A 13,481-nucleotide genomic window follows, 5' to 3' on the forward strand; every position below is an offset into this window, starting at 1 on the left:
CACCTGGAAAAGGAAATGGCAACCCACTCCAGTACTCTTGCCTGGAAAATCCCATGGACAGAGAAGCTGGTAAGTTATAGTCCATGGAGTCACAGAGTCAGACATGACTGAGTGACTTCACTTTCTTTCTTTCTTTCTTTATCATTATCACCATCATCATCACATGGTATTCCAAATTTCATTATCACTCACTTTCCTATTAATGATGATTAGCCTTTCATACCAGTTAACTTTAAATATTAGGCACATGGTAGTAAATTTTCATGGCACAAGGGTGTACTTGAAAAGACCCAGAACTTGAAACATGTGGCAGGGGATGGGGGAGGAAATGAGGGATTGGCAGGGTCAAAGCAGGGGCTGAGGCTCAGAAGTGGGGACAGGGGGAGCCCAGGGTAGCCAAAGAGCAGCTCTGAGTCCTGCGCACTGTGTGGGAAGGGAGCCAGAGGGAATCCTCACCTGTCACACTTGGCCTACCACTGCCCATAAAGTTAAGGCCCATAGTAATTGGTACACTGACAAACAAAATTAAAATGAAGAGTTTGGTAATCAGTTTTTTACATAGAACTTCCCTACTTGTCCAGGTTAGCAGTTCTGATAATTCAAGTTCACAAAACAACTCCAAAATCAATGTCCTTTGAAGTATATGGTTATTTACATTCTGTAAATGTTAAGGTAACATTAGAGGAAAAAATAATTCATTCAATCCTCTAAATCAGTACTGCACACAGGACTTTCTATAATAATGTAAATATGCTAGGTGTTCTGTCCAATAGTCGCTAGACATTTATGGCTAATGAGAACTTGAAATGTGGCTAGTGCAAATGAAGAACTGATTAGTTTTATTTGACTTTAATCATTTAAATTTAAATAATCACATATAGCTACCATGTTAGAAAGTACGAAACAAATTTTTGAATATGTGTGTGTATATATGCATATGTGTATATATGTATATATGCTATACCCATGTGTGCATATATATACACACACACATATACACAATACAGATATCTGTATATAAATATACACACACAGTATGTCCAAATAAGTCAGAGAGGACAAGTTCTTCAAAAAAATTTTTATCTGGAAGAAGAAATCAAAATTTTATTTCATATTTATAATAATGTCTTAATATTTAAAGATCTTAAAGCAGAATTAAGCAAAATCCTCTTGCTAGTATATATTAATTCAGTGATTATGTTGGCAAACTGTGGAGTTGCTGCCGCCATGAGAAAAGCTTATTTACCTGTTTCCCAGACATTTTTGTCATCACTATTATTGACTGTGTAGTGAGTTTAAAGAAAAAGAAGTTAATTTCACATTTTTGGCTTCTAAAACTGGTTCCACTGAATTCTACTAACAGAGAAATAACTCAAATCTCTGCCCACATCTCATTAGAAAATTTCTATCAGATATGGAGGACTGCTGATAACTGTAATATGTAAAGCTTTTTAGATTTACTGATTTGGGTCCTTCTGTTTTCACAAGAGTTACGTGTGTTTTCAAGTAAGAAGCACAAAGTAGAGTAGTAATCCCATCTAAACCACAAGGCCTTGTAATAAGGAGCATTTCAGTTTGATCCCTTGGTGGGGAAGATCCCCTGGAGAAGGGAAAGGCTACCCACTCCAGTATTCTGGCCTAGAGAATTCCATGGACTGTATAGTCCATGAGGTCCACAAAGAGTCGGACATGACTGAGCGACTATCTCTTTCACTTTCAAGGATTCCAAACCTTAGTCCATTTACTTAAGTGCCCTCCACAAGTTACAATTACATTACAGGAATGGAAAGGAAGAAGAAAAGGATGGGTTTGCTATAGAGTTTTAAGACTTAACATTAGGAAAAAACTAATATTTCTACAAAAAAAGAAAAAAAAGAAAAAAATCACCAACAACTATTTACTGTGGGATAGAATTTCATAGATGCAGGTCCATCTTTGGACCTGAGTTAAAAATACTTCATTTCTGAAGTAGACAATTTTTCTCACTATAAAGCAGTTCTACTTCTCTTAAGGTTCTGATGAAAAGAAAAGTGTCACACTAAGATTCCGGTAGCTTTGCCTAATATAACCAGTGCCATTTACACGGTGGCTTTTTACAAGAAGGAGACACAGGAAGGGATAAAGGAGACAGGAAAAATTAAAGCGAATAGTTTTGCCTTTTGAATATCTGTATTTAAAAAAAATTCTGTGTAATTACTGTAATAAAAATAATTTCTTACACCTTCCTGGTGATTAATGAAAATATTTTATCTCAAGATTTTACCATACTCCTTAAAACTAAGGATTAAATCCCCAGGAAGCATCTTGACCTCATTTGACAAAATGTTGATAAATAAGAACACACATTAGTCCCTGTACTTTGACTATCTCCTTGTCCAAGGCTAATTGGCTATTTAACTTTGATGAAAAACAGGCCTGTGAGGAAATGAGAAGTATCAGTTAGGCTTCTAGCCCACTTACTTTTAAGTGCAGATTTTTTTTTTTTCAATGCTATCATTCAAAGGTATGTTTTTGAAATAACTGTCTCAAGTTGGGGAATGTCTGTTTTAAAAAAAAAGAAAACTAGATCAACAGGAAAAAAACTAACAGACTTGTAACTTAGGAAACAGATGAAATTCCTCCCTAGTAAAATAGCATATCTGGTTTTATCAAACAGTGTGGATACAATCATTTTGGCCTTACATTAGAAGTAATTTATTTTTGCAGTAAGCTATGTATGCATGCGTGTGTGCATGCTCAGTCGTGTCTGACTCTTTGCAACTCTATGGACTGGAGCCCACCAGACTCCTCCATCCATGGGATTCTCCAGGCAAGAATACTTGAGTGGGTTGCCATATCCTTCTCCAGTGGATCTTCCTGAACCAGTGATCTAACCCACGTCTCCTGCATCTTCTGCACTGCAGGCAGATTCTTCACCCACTGAGCCACCTGGGAAGCCCAAGCTATGTATAACCAAGACCTAAACAAACATTTCTCCAAAGAAGACATATAGACAGCCAACAAACACATGAAAAGATGCTCAACATTGCTCATTATTAGAGAAATGCAAATCAAAACTATGAGATATCACTTCACACTTGTTAGAATGGCCATCACCAAAAATCTGCAAACAACAAATTCTGGAGAGGATGTGGAAAAAAGGGAACCCTCTTGCACTACTGGTGGGAATGTAAATTGATACAGCCACATTGGACAACAGCATGCAGATTTCTTAAACAAACTAGGAATAAAACTACCATGTGACCCAGCAATCTCACTACTGGCCATAAACCGTGAGAAAACCATAATTCAAAAAGATACACGTCCCCTATCGTTTACTGCAGTACTATTTACAACAGCCAGGACATGGAAGCAACTTAGATGTCCATCAATAGATGAATGGATAAAAAAGCTGTGATACATATATACAATGGAATATTACTCATCCATACAAAGGAATGAATGTGAGTCAGTCAAACTGAGGTAGATGAACCTAGAACCTAGAACCAAGTGAAGTAATTCAGAGAGAGAAAAACAAATATTATATATTAACACATATATATAGAATCTAGAAAAATGATACTGGTGAACCTATGTGCATGGCAGGAATAGACACACAGATGTAGGGGATGGACTTGTTGACACAGCAGGGGAAAGAGAGTGTGGGATGAATTGAGGGAGTAGCATTGACATATATACACTATAGTGTGCAAGTTAGATAGATAGTGGGAAGCTGCTATATGACCCAGGGAGCCCAGCCTGGTGCTCTGTGATGACCTAGAGGGGTGGATTTGGGGAGTGAGAGGGAGGATCTAGAGGGGTGGTATGTGGGGGTGGGAGGGAGGCTCCTGAGGAAAGGGAGATACACACATACACACACACACTTATGGCTGATGTGTGCTGTTGTCAGCAGAAACCAATGCAACTTTGTAAAGCAATTATCTTCCAGTTTAAAAAAATTTTTAATACAAAGTAAAATAAAATCTGTATATATCAACTGTTACTGTCCTTATCTATAGATATGGATCAATCAGTCAGTCAGTTCAGTCACTCCGTCATGTCCGACTCTTTGCGACCCCATGAATCACAGCACTCCAAGGCCTCCCTGTCCACCACTATCTCCCGGAGTTCACTCAAACTCACGTCCATCGAGTCAGTGATGCCATCCAGCCATCTCACCCTCTGTCGTCCCCTTTTCCTCCTGCCCCCAATCCCTCCCAGCATCAGAGTCTTGGCAATGAGTCAACTCTTCGCATGAGGTATGAATGCACTCCCCATAAATGTACCTGTGGGGGAGTTCCTGATCTTATTTCAAACATTTAAGTAACAAGGCAAACATCTCCAATGTTTTCTTCTGATCAATGGAAATAAATGGGCAACCATACTATCTTTCATGAGGTATCCTCCAGACAGACTAGAACAGCTCTCATAAAGGCACCAGAGATATACTCTAGGCAGAATTTCAAATCTCTGCATCTGTATCACTTTGAGTATGTTCAGTGTTCAAAAAGTTCTAATGTCTTCAATTTTTTTAAATTATTTTTTTGTCTTCTTGTTTAGTGTACTTTTAAGGTCCCTCTAGGAGAATCTTCCTTTAAAATATCAAATGCTCAAATATGGTCCACCTCTGTACTTCTTTGGGCCCTTGAGTTCAATTCTTTGTTGTTGCTTCAGTATCTTAAATAGAACACTGCTTGCTTTATACTGTTCTCAGTATAAAGTTTGCTGTTTGCAGCGAGTTCATTTAAGGTTAAATCAGCATTAATTTAGACACAAATCTGATCTTCTTTTATGTTCCATTTTTATTCTAATATTATGCTAGCATCTGTCCAAGCAGTTAAATCTAATGATGTTCAATTTTGCCTTTAATTCACACATTCTCTCCCTATATGTGATTCCCCTTGTGACAATGGATGGGATATAATCAGCATCCAATGAATGAACCTATAACGTGCATATCAAGATCAGGCCCATGTTTGACATATTAATCAGCCACATTTCAGAAGTTTAAATCAGTGCTTGTCTAATATTTCATTAAAAACTCTAGTTTTCATCATATCAATACCATAGGCATTTTATCATATAAAACAGGTTAAGTGATGATTTTAGAGGAAAATGTAGTAAAGTGGCAAAAATCACTTGCTTGAAACTGGATTGTCTTCTGAATCCAGGTTGTGTCAGTCACTGAGTTATGTTATGTAAGTTATCTAACATCTCTGTACTTCAATCTGCGTGCATGCTAAGTCACTTCAGTCATGTCCAACTCTGTGCGACTCTATTTTCTCTAGCCTGTCAGGTTTCTCTATCCATGGGATTCTCCAGGCAAGAATACTGGAGTTGGTTGCCATGTTTTCCTCTAGGGGATCTTCCCAACTCAGGGATCCAACCAACGTTGCCTGCATCTCCTACATTACAGGCGGATTCTTTACCACTGAGCCACCAGGAAAGGCCTGCACTTCAATCTACTCATCTGTAAACTGAGATAATAATAGCATCTACTTTACAGAATTACTGTGAGGATATAATGGATTAAAGGACATAAACTACTTAGAATAGTGACTGGTATGTTGTAAATTTTCAAAAATATTAGTTAATTTTGCAGTTGTTATTTTACAACTCTATTTCCTTGTTAGTTTCTAACTGTTAAGAGTTGCATGCCCTGGAGATTTCTTTCTTTCCTTTCATCCTTTCTTTCCTCCTTCCCTTGTCCTTTTTTCTACCTTTTCACCTCCACCTTCCCCGCCTTAACCTCCTTCTTCCTTCTCCTCCTCCCTCTTTCTATACCACCTCCTCACCCTTGGAAAAAAATTTTAAACTTACATCTAAAAACTTTGGATAAGTTTGAACTTACTAGTCACTAAAGATTAATCAAATACAAAAGTGAAGACAAACTGTATTATTGTAAGATCTACACACTAAGCAGATCTCTGGATAAAATTATCATTTAAGATGTAAATGTTATTAACTGGTGTCATAAAACTAAGGACAGAATAATTTTAGTTACTGATCCCTTTGATATATTTGTACCAGTACAGCTAGCAACTTTATCCTCAGGCCATTCTCTTCTCTCTGTCTCTCACTTGATTATTTTTAATGAGAAAGGCAGTAAAAAAACAGTATAAATGATTATGTTGCTAAGTGGTTTATCAATAAAACATGGTTTATTCAGACAGAGTGCCACTTACTCTTTTCTGGTAATGGCACTCACAGCATGTTATATAATGGTTTGGTATTTCAGTTCAAATAGTCCATAGTTCTTACTATGAGATTCTTTGAAAAAGGATTCAAATAGATAATTGGGTTTTAAAACCACAGAGTTTGGACCATACACCAGCAATACTAATATGAGGTTGCAGAATTGGGTGCAGTGTTAATTCAACTGCCAGCTTTAGAGAGACCACAAACATAGTAAATGATAAATATTAGTTGCTGGATTTCTTCAAATCCAAGACCATCAATCATAATGTATGTGTGTGTGCTCAGTTGCTCAATTGTGTTTGACTCTTTGCAATGCCATGGACTATAGCCTGCCAGGTTCCTCTGTCCATGGATTTTCCAGGCAAGAATACTGGAGGGAGTTTCCATTTTCTTCTCCAGAGGATGCTCCCAACACAGGGATCAAATCCATGTGGATTCTTTACTACTGAGCCACCAGGAAAGGTGTAAGAAGCAACTTAAGAGATTTCAAAATGTAAAGAAAAAAAAAAGTCTGTATTTTAGAATCAGTGAAATATGTCATTATTAGCTATTAAGAAATATTTACTGACTAAATATTTTGTAATAACCTATAAGGGAAGAGGATCTAAAAAGGAATATATATATGCATGTACGTGCATATATATATGAATTACTGTGCCATACACTTGAAACTAACATGACACTATAAGTCAACTATACCTCAAGAAATGAAATAAAATAAAAAATAAAGCAAGAAAAAACTTATCAAGGGCCTTCCATTGTCTATAGTTTGGTATTAAGAACTATTAGTTACATAAAAATACCTAATGCAGTCCCTGATCTTGGAGGATTTCAAGCCCAGTTATAAAAGAAAACATACATGTGAAAAATTAAATAATGACATGAATGAACAAACTAAGAGAAACTAAAGAGTCTCTTGATGAAAGTGAAAGAAGAGAGTGAAAAAAGCTGGCTTACTACTCAACATTCAAAAAACTGAGATCATGGGATACCGTCCATCACTTCATGGCAAATAGATGGGGAAAAAATGAAAAAGGTGACAGACTATTTTCTTTGGCTCCAAAATCACTGTGGACAGAAAAGCCATGAAATTAAAAGACACTTGCTCCTTGGAAGAAAAGCTATGACAAACCTAGATAGCATATTAAAAGGCAGAAATATCACTTTGCCAACTAGGTCCATCTAGTCAAAGCTATGTTTTTTCCACTAGTCATATATAGATGTAAGAGCTGGACCATAAAGAAAGCTGAGAGCCAAAGAATTAATGTTTTCAAGCTGTGGTGCTGGAGAACACTATTGAGAGTCACTTGGACAGCAAGGAGATCAAATCAGTCCATCCTAAAGGAAGTCAGTCCTGAATATTCACTGGAAGGACTGATACTGAAGCTGAAGCTCCAATACTTGGGTCACCTGATGTGAAGAGATGACTCACTGGAAAAGACCCTGATGCTGGGAAAGATTGAGGGCAGGAGGAGAAGGAGGAGAAAGAGGATGAGATGGTTGGATAGCATCACTGACTCAATGGACATGAGTTTGAGCAAACTCCAGGAAATAGTGAAGCACAGGGAAGCCTGGCGTGCTGCAGTCCATGGGGTTGCAAAGAGTCAGACATGACTGAGCAACTGAACAACAATAACAACAGTGAATTAACTAATGATATGAAAACCTCATACAAAGTACATTACAAAAGCATGTAAGTATGGTTGAAGTTTAATTTACTAAAAGTAATTTTCCCTATCTTAAAAAGTAAAAGCTTTAATTTTGGGGGTTAGTCAGAAAATACAGAATCAAAGTATATTTATGTTTCAAATGCCATAGGATTTTGTGGTTTTTTTCTGTGTGTGTGTAATGTTTAAATTAATATTGAACACTAGAAATCTTCTTCAAGTATTGCTGGCCACATACTAATTACAGATACTGATCCTTACATATAGCTCTACTCAACATGTAATAAATACTACAGTAAGAAACAAAGGTAAGAAATTGTAAGACTTTAGCTCAGAAAATTTCAAATGAATTGTTCAGTAGTTCATGTTTAATCTTCAGTTTCCCTACACTCTCTCACAAACTAATTAGGAAAAGAGATCAATAAAAACATCTTGCCCACACAGGTGGCAGCTATGTTATGTAACATTCAACATAGTCATTGCTTACAATAAGCATAGACTTAAACATTTACTAAGAAAGTTGAAAGGTGCAAAGTGCATCATCAAAATTTTATTAGGAAATATAAGTGAGGGTATGTAAACTTCTTTGTAATCAGTAAAAATTACCTATTACCAAATTGTATTTTTTTTTTTTACCAAATGCTAATAAAATATTGTTTGGAGCTGACATGCAATACATTATTTCTAAGAGAATACAATTTGATATCCCAGGAACAGTGATGCCACAAGCCATTAAATATCATTTTAAAACAGATTAAATTAAAAACTGTATCTATTTGTAAATATGCAGTTCTGTACAGCTGGCACAGATTTACTTTGTGTGTTTTTTTTTTTAAAGTAATTCTTGTTTTAAATGAAGAGCTTATGAATAGCAAGAATTTAAATTATCCTAATAAGTGCCAACATGAGTAAGACAAAGTGTGCCAAAAAAGAGTCAGAGGTTACTATTAAACTAAAGAAATAGACAACATTGTACAACAGATACAATGTTGGCACTCCATATCCCTGGATTTTTCCCTGGATACACAAACCATAGATATAGAGGGTCCACTCTACCATGCTGTTTAATATAAGGGACTTGAGAACATGTGGAAGGTCCTAGAATAACCCCTTCCCCAGTCTCCTAGGATGCAGAATTCAAAGGATATTTTCTGTGATTCCTGTGTATATAAGTCCTTGAACCAACTGAGGAGGAATCATGAAGAAATAAGAATTTGTCCTTTTCCAATCTAATCTAATAGAAAAAGCAAGAATTTAAATCAAATATAAGTAAATAGTAAAATATAGTCAGCATTATAACAGAGTTGGGCTTCCCAGGTGGCATTAATAGTAAAGAACCCACCTGCTAATGCAGGAGACGTAAGAGACATAAGTTCAATACCTGGGTCAGAAAGATCCCCTGGGAAAGGGCATGGCAACCCACTCCAGTATTCTTGCCAAGAGAATCACATGGACAGAGGAACCTGGCTGATTATGGTCCATAGAGTCGCAAAGAGTCAGACATGACTGAAGTGACTTAGTACACACGAATAACAGAGTTATAAGCAAAATGTGACAATACACATCAATTATGTTGCTGATATCTCAGAAAGCTTTATAGAAGATTTTTACTTAAGAATGAATGGCAGCTTGAAGAATGAGTAAGAATTTAACAACTGAATTTGAGAGAATACGCATTCCAAGCTAAGGGAAAAGCATGGAGAAAGAGAAAAGTCAGGGAATGTTTAGGGAATTGTGGGATATGCTGCCAATTTGTGACCATCAGGAGGCAGAGGTAATGGGAGACAAGAAAGGAGTTGATAAACTGCAAGATTTGAAAGTGCCCTCAAACCCACTCCAAAAAGCTGGCCTTTAGAAGAAAGTCTTAGGCTATCCAAGTTTTGAGCAATCACACTTTGTTGTGCCTTAGGAAGATTAACTGTGAGATGGACTGGATGAGAAATAGGCTGGAGGTAAAACAGTTAGGAAGCTACTGCAAGCACCTTAGCAAGAGGTACTGGAAAGAAAGGGTTCAAGGGTGAAAAACTTTCTGAGGGAGAAAATGATGGGATTAAATGTCAACAAGCCGGGTGGATGAATCTGATGTTTCCAGCCTGAGTAACCCAGAGGATAGGCAGAGAAAATATATAATCAGTGATGTGACATACACCCTTGATAATGAACTGTATTTTATTAAGGGAGAAGAAAAGGCAGTGGTAAATTTTGGAGTATTCAGGTTTTACAGGATCTGGCTGTCTGAGGAGAAGGCTGGCATAGAACAGTATTCAAGATGAATTCCAGTCCTGTTTCACCTGACTGCCCATAGAATAGCTGTTTCAGAACTTATTCCATTGGCCTACTCATCTATTAAACAAATATTTAGGTAGTGCTTCCAGTGTGTGCAGGAACTGTATTAGATAACTGGGGTGAATCAGTAAACAAAACAGAAAACCATTCGTATCTTCAAGGAACCTGCATTTCAGCAGGAAGAATCAGACAATAAATAACATACATAAATAAATGAAGTATATTATGTGTTAGAACTGAAAAAAAAATACAGTGGGAGAAAAAAAGAGATAAGAAAGATGAGGAGTGACGATTGTGTGGCAGGAGTAGGGGAATGATCTGCATTGAGAGATGTCACAAGTCACAGACTCTGAACCACAGTGCAGTGTTTACCTAAGGATGCTATTGGGACACTGCTCACTACCCTTCCCTGTTTCCTCCTGATGAGCACAGGAGAGAGTCAGTAAGTTTCTATACAGTTCTGACTTCTTACCACCATGAATTAGCTAATTATTTATGTTTTCCTCTTGGCACTTGTGGCTAGGTTTAGCTAAAAGTGGAATCTCTAAATCTCTGGTCTTCTTCTAAACTGTGTGTGGATCCTCATAGCATTTTTTTTGTATCTGTTTTCATCTTATTTTCTGAAAATCATTTCCCTATTGTCTTCATTTCTTCACATACTTTTATCTTATTAAAGTTTTATTTTTGCAATTTTGGCCTTTTTTGACACCAAAATGAATGGTCTTAATTAAACCTGCTAAAATAATACCTTTAAATAGTTACTATATACATAACCTCAGAGAGGTTATGTAACCAAGAAGGACTCTATGGGGCCTTTGCAGACAGACCACTGCATGTCCTACTCCTGCCTCATGTGTGTGTGTATGTGTGTGTGTGTGTATGTGTTGCTCAGTCAGGTCCGACTCTTTGTGACTCCATGGACTGTAGCCCACCAGGCTCCTCTGTCCATGGAATTCTCCAGACAAGAATAATACTGGAGTGGGTTGCCATTTCCTTCTCCAGAGGATCTCCCCAACCCAGGGATTGAAGCTGGGTCTCCTGCATTGCAGGCAGACACTTTACCATTTGAGCTACTAGAGAAGCCTATGCATGCCTGTCTATTACTTGTAGAAAAACTTTAGCCTCCCAGGCCTTCCCCAAAGTGCCAAAGCATAAATTTAATCAGAGAAGAAAATGCAGAAACAAAGGAAAACAGTCAAGCAAGAAAAATAATAATAGTTTAGCTATTAAACAAATTCAAGGACCTTGAGTTCCTCCTTAAGAGCTTCAGGTAATATTTTGAGCTACTTTGTAGATATTGAAACCCCTACCAGGTAGAAGTTAACTGTATGCTGCCACAAGCATCTTGACTCCAGACTGGTTGGAACCAGAAGGTTGATTATACTGACTTCTGATTGCCTTACCATCAACCAATTGAAAGAATGTCTATGAACTGATCACACACCCTGCAACCTTCTCCCTCATCCTGTCTTTAAAAACCTTTTCCTAAAAATCACTGGGGAGTTCAAGTCTCTTGAGCACTAGCTACATGGACTCCTTCCTTGGTGCCTTGTGATAAAATTGTACTTCCTTTCACCACAAGATGCTGTCCATTGATTGATTTTACTGTACACAGGCGGGTAGATCCAAGTTTGGTTTGATAATACATTTGCCTTCTGTACCAGTCACAGACACTTTGGGTACTTACATGAAATTCACACAGCCTGTACCAGCAGGTGGAGCAATCCAGACGAAGCTGAGGTTGGTTGTGGGCAGATGACTCACATGAGAGGCTACTACACTGCACATAAACTGGTTACCAAATTGGTGGTCAGACATGATACCTGACAAACAGAAAGGAAAGGGTGTTGTTATAAAAACAACAAAACAAAGTCCTTCATATGATGGCATAACAATATTTTCTGTTTTTTTTTTTTTTTATGTTAACATTCAACATGCTGTCTGGCTTCCCTATTAAGTTGTGTGGTTTTCTATTTTCTATTGTCAGAAGGAAATTAATCCTTTAAAACATTATTGTTAAGGAGCAATCTACTAAATTAATTGTTATAATATTTGCTTAATTTTGATTTTGTTGATTGGTCTTTCCCCATCACCAAAGACCACCAGGACCACACCTGCAAGTGAAACAAGGTCGGACTTATTGGAAGTGTTTGCAGCAAGGGTCACCAAATACTACTGAGAATCTGGAGGTATCTCAGTAGGAGGATGTTAGCAGGAGCTTGTTAAAATATTTGGGTTTGTGTTAGATTATTTCCTGATTATAGTACTGAAAGTCCTGCATCCTGGGAACCCCCTCAGTCTTGTTGGGGAGGTTCCAGGGAAAGGTGGTTTTGATTCCAATCTTGGTACTATTAGAAAGTAGGAGCAATTTTATCACTGAGTATCTTAATTTTTATCTATGAGACATGAGGAATAGAGAAGAGCTGCAGTTGAGGTTGATAACAGCAGCAGCGATCACATTAGCATGGCGAGGGAATGTTGGTCATGCTTGTGGTTTGTACTGTGTTCTTGCTTTTGTGTATGTTCAGGCATGATTAAAAAGTAGTCTTGTTTTTGTCTCAAACCACATCTACTCTGTCTCAGAGTAGATAACCTATGAAACTGCTCATTTTCAAAACGAGATCATCATGGCATAGCTGAGTACCAGGTCAGCTCCCAGCTGAATTGTCAGGAGATGCTTTTTCTCCTTTGTAATAAAATGATCTTCTCATGTTTACCTCAGATATAAAATATTAATAGGTAACTCAACACTAAGAAAATGAACTTGATTTTTAAAAACAGGCAAACAAGTTATACAGATGGCAGGTAGGCATATGAAAAGATATTCAATATCATATGTCATTAGAGAATTACAAATTAAGACAATGAGATGCTACTACACACCTAGTATTTGACCAAAGTCCAAAATAATGACAGTCCTAAATGCTAGTGAGGATATGGAGCTACAGGAATTCTTTTTTTTTTTTTTTTTACATAATTAGGATATTTATTAAAGTGACAAAATTCCTTTAAGAAAGAGAAAAATCTTCAGATTACAATAATCCTTGTTCTTTTTTTTTTTTTTTAATTTCTTTTCAATTTTAGACATTTAAGTTCGTGTGCAACATGCTTAATCGTGGATAATCCTTGTTCTTATTTGGTATTTATTTATTTAGTAAATATTTATTGAGGATCTTTAAGTTTTTTTTAAATTTTATTTTATTTTTAAACTTTACATAATTGTATTAGTTTTGCCAAATATCAAAATGAATCCACTACAGGTATACATGTTATTCATTGCCAGTGAGAATACAAAATGGTATAGCCACTTTGGAATTTGGCATTTTCTTACAAATATAGACACAGTTTGGC

At 36.9% G+C, this 13,481-nt stretch overlaps 1 protein-coding gene across 1 annotated transcript in view; it reads right to left on the reverse strand.

Moving 5' to 3' along the window:
- Positions 1 to 13,481, reverse strand: part of RELN (reelin) — a 558,072-nt gene that overhangs the window by 384,277 nt on the left and 160,314 nt on the right. The window contains exon 3 of the mRNA XM_070787714.1: positions 11,818 to 11,953. Within this exon, the coding sequence (XP_070643815.1) occupies positions 11,818 to 11,953 (136 nt within the window). The remainder of the gene's footprint in view (positions 1 to 11,817; positions 11,954 to 13,481) is intronic.

Source organism: Bos indicus, chromosome 4 (genome assembly GCF_029378745.1).
Source record: "Bos indicus isolate NIAB-ARS_2022 breed Sahiwal x Tharparkar chromosome 4, NIAB-ARS_B.indTharparkar_mat_pri_1.0, whole genome shotgun sequence".
NCBI lineage: Eukaryota > Metazoa > Chordata > Mammalia > Artiodactyla > Bovidae > Bos > Bos indicus.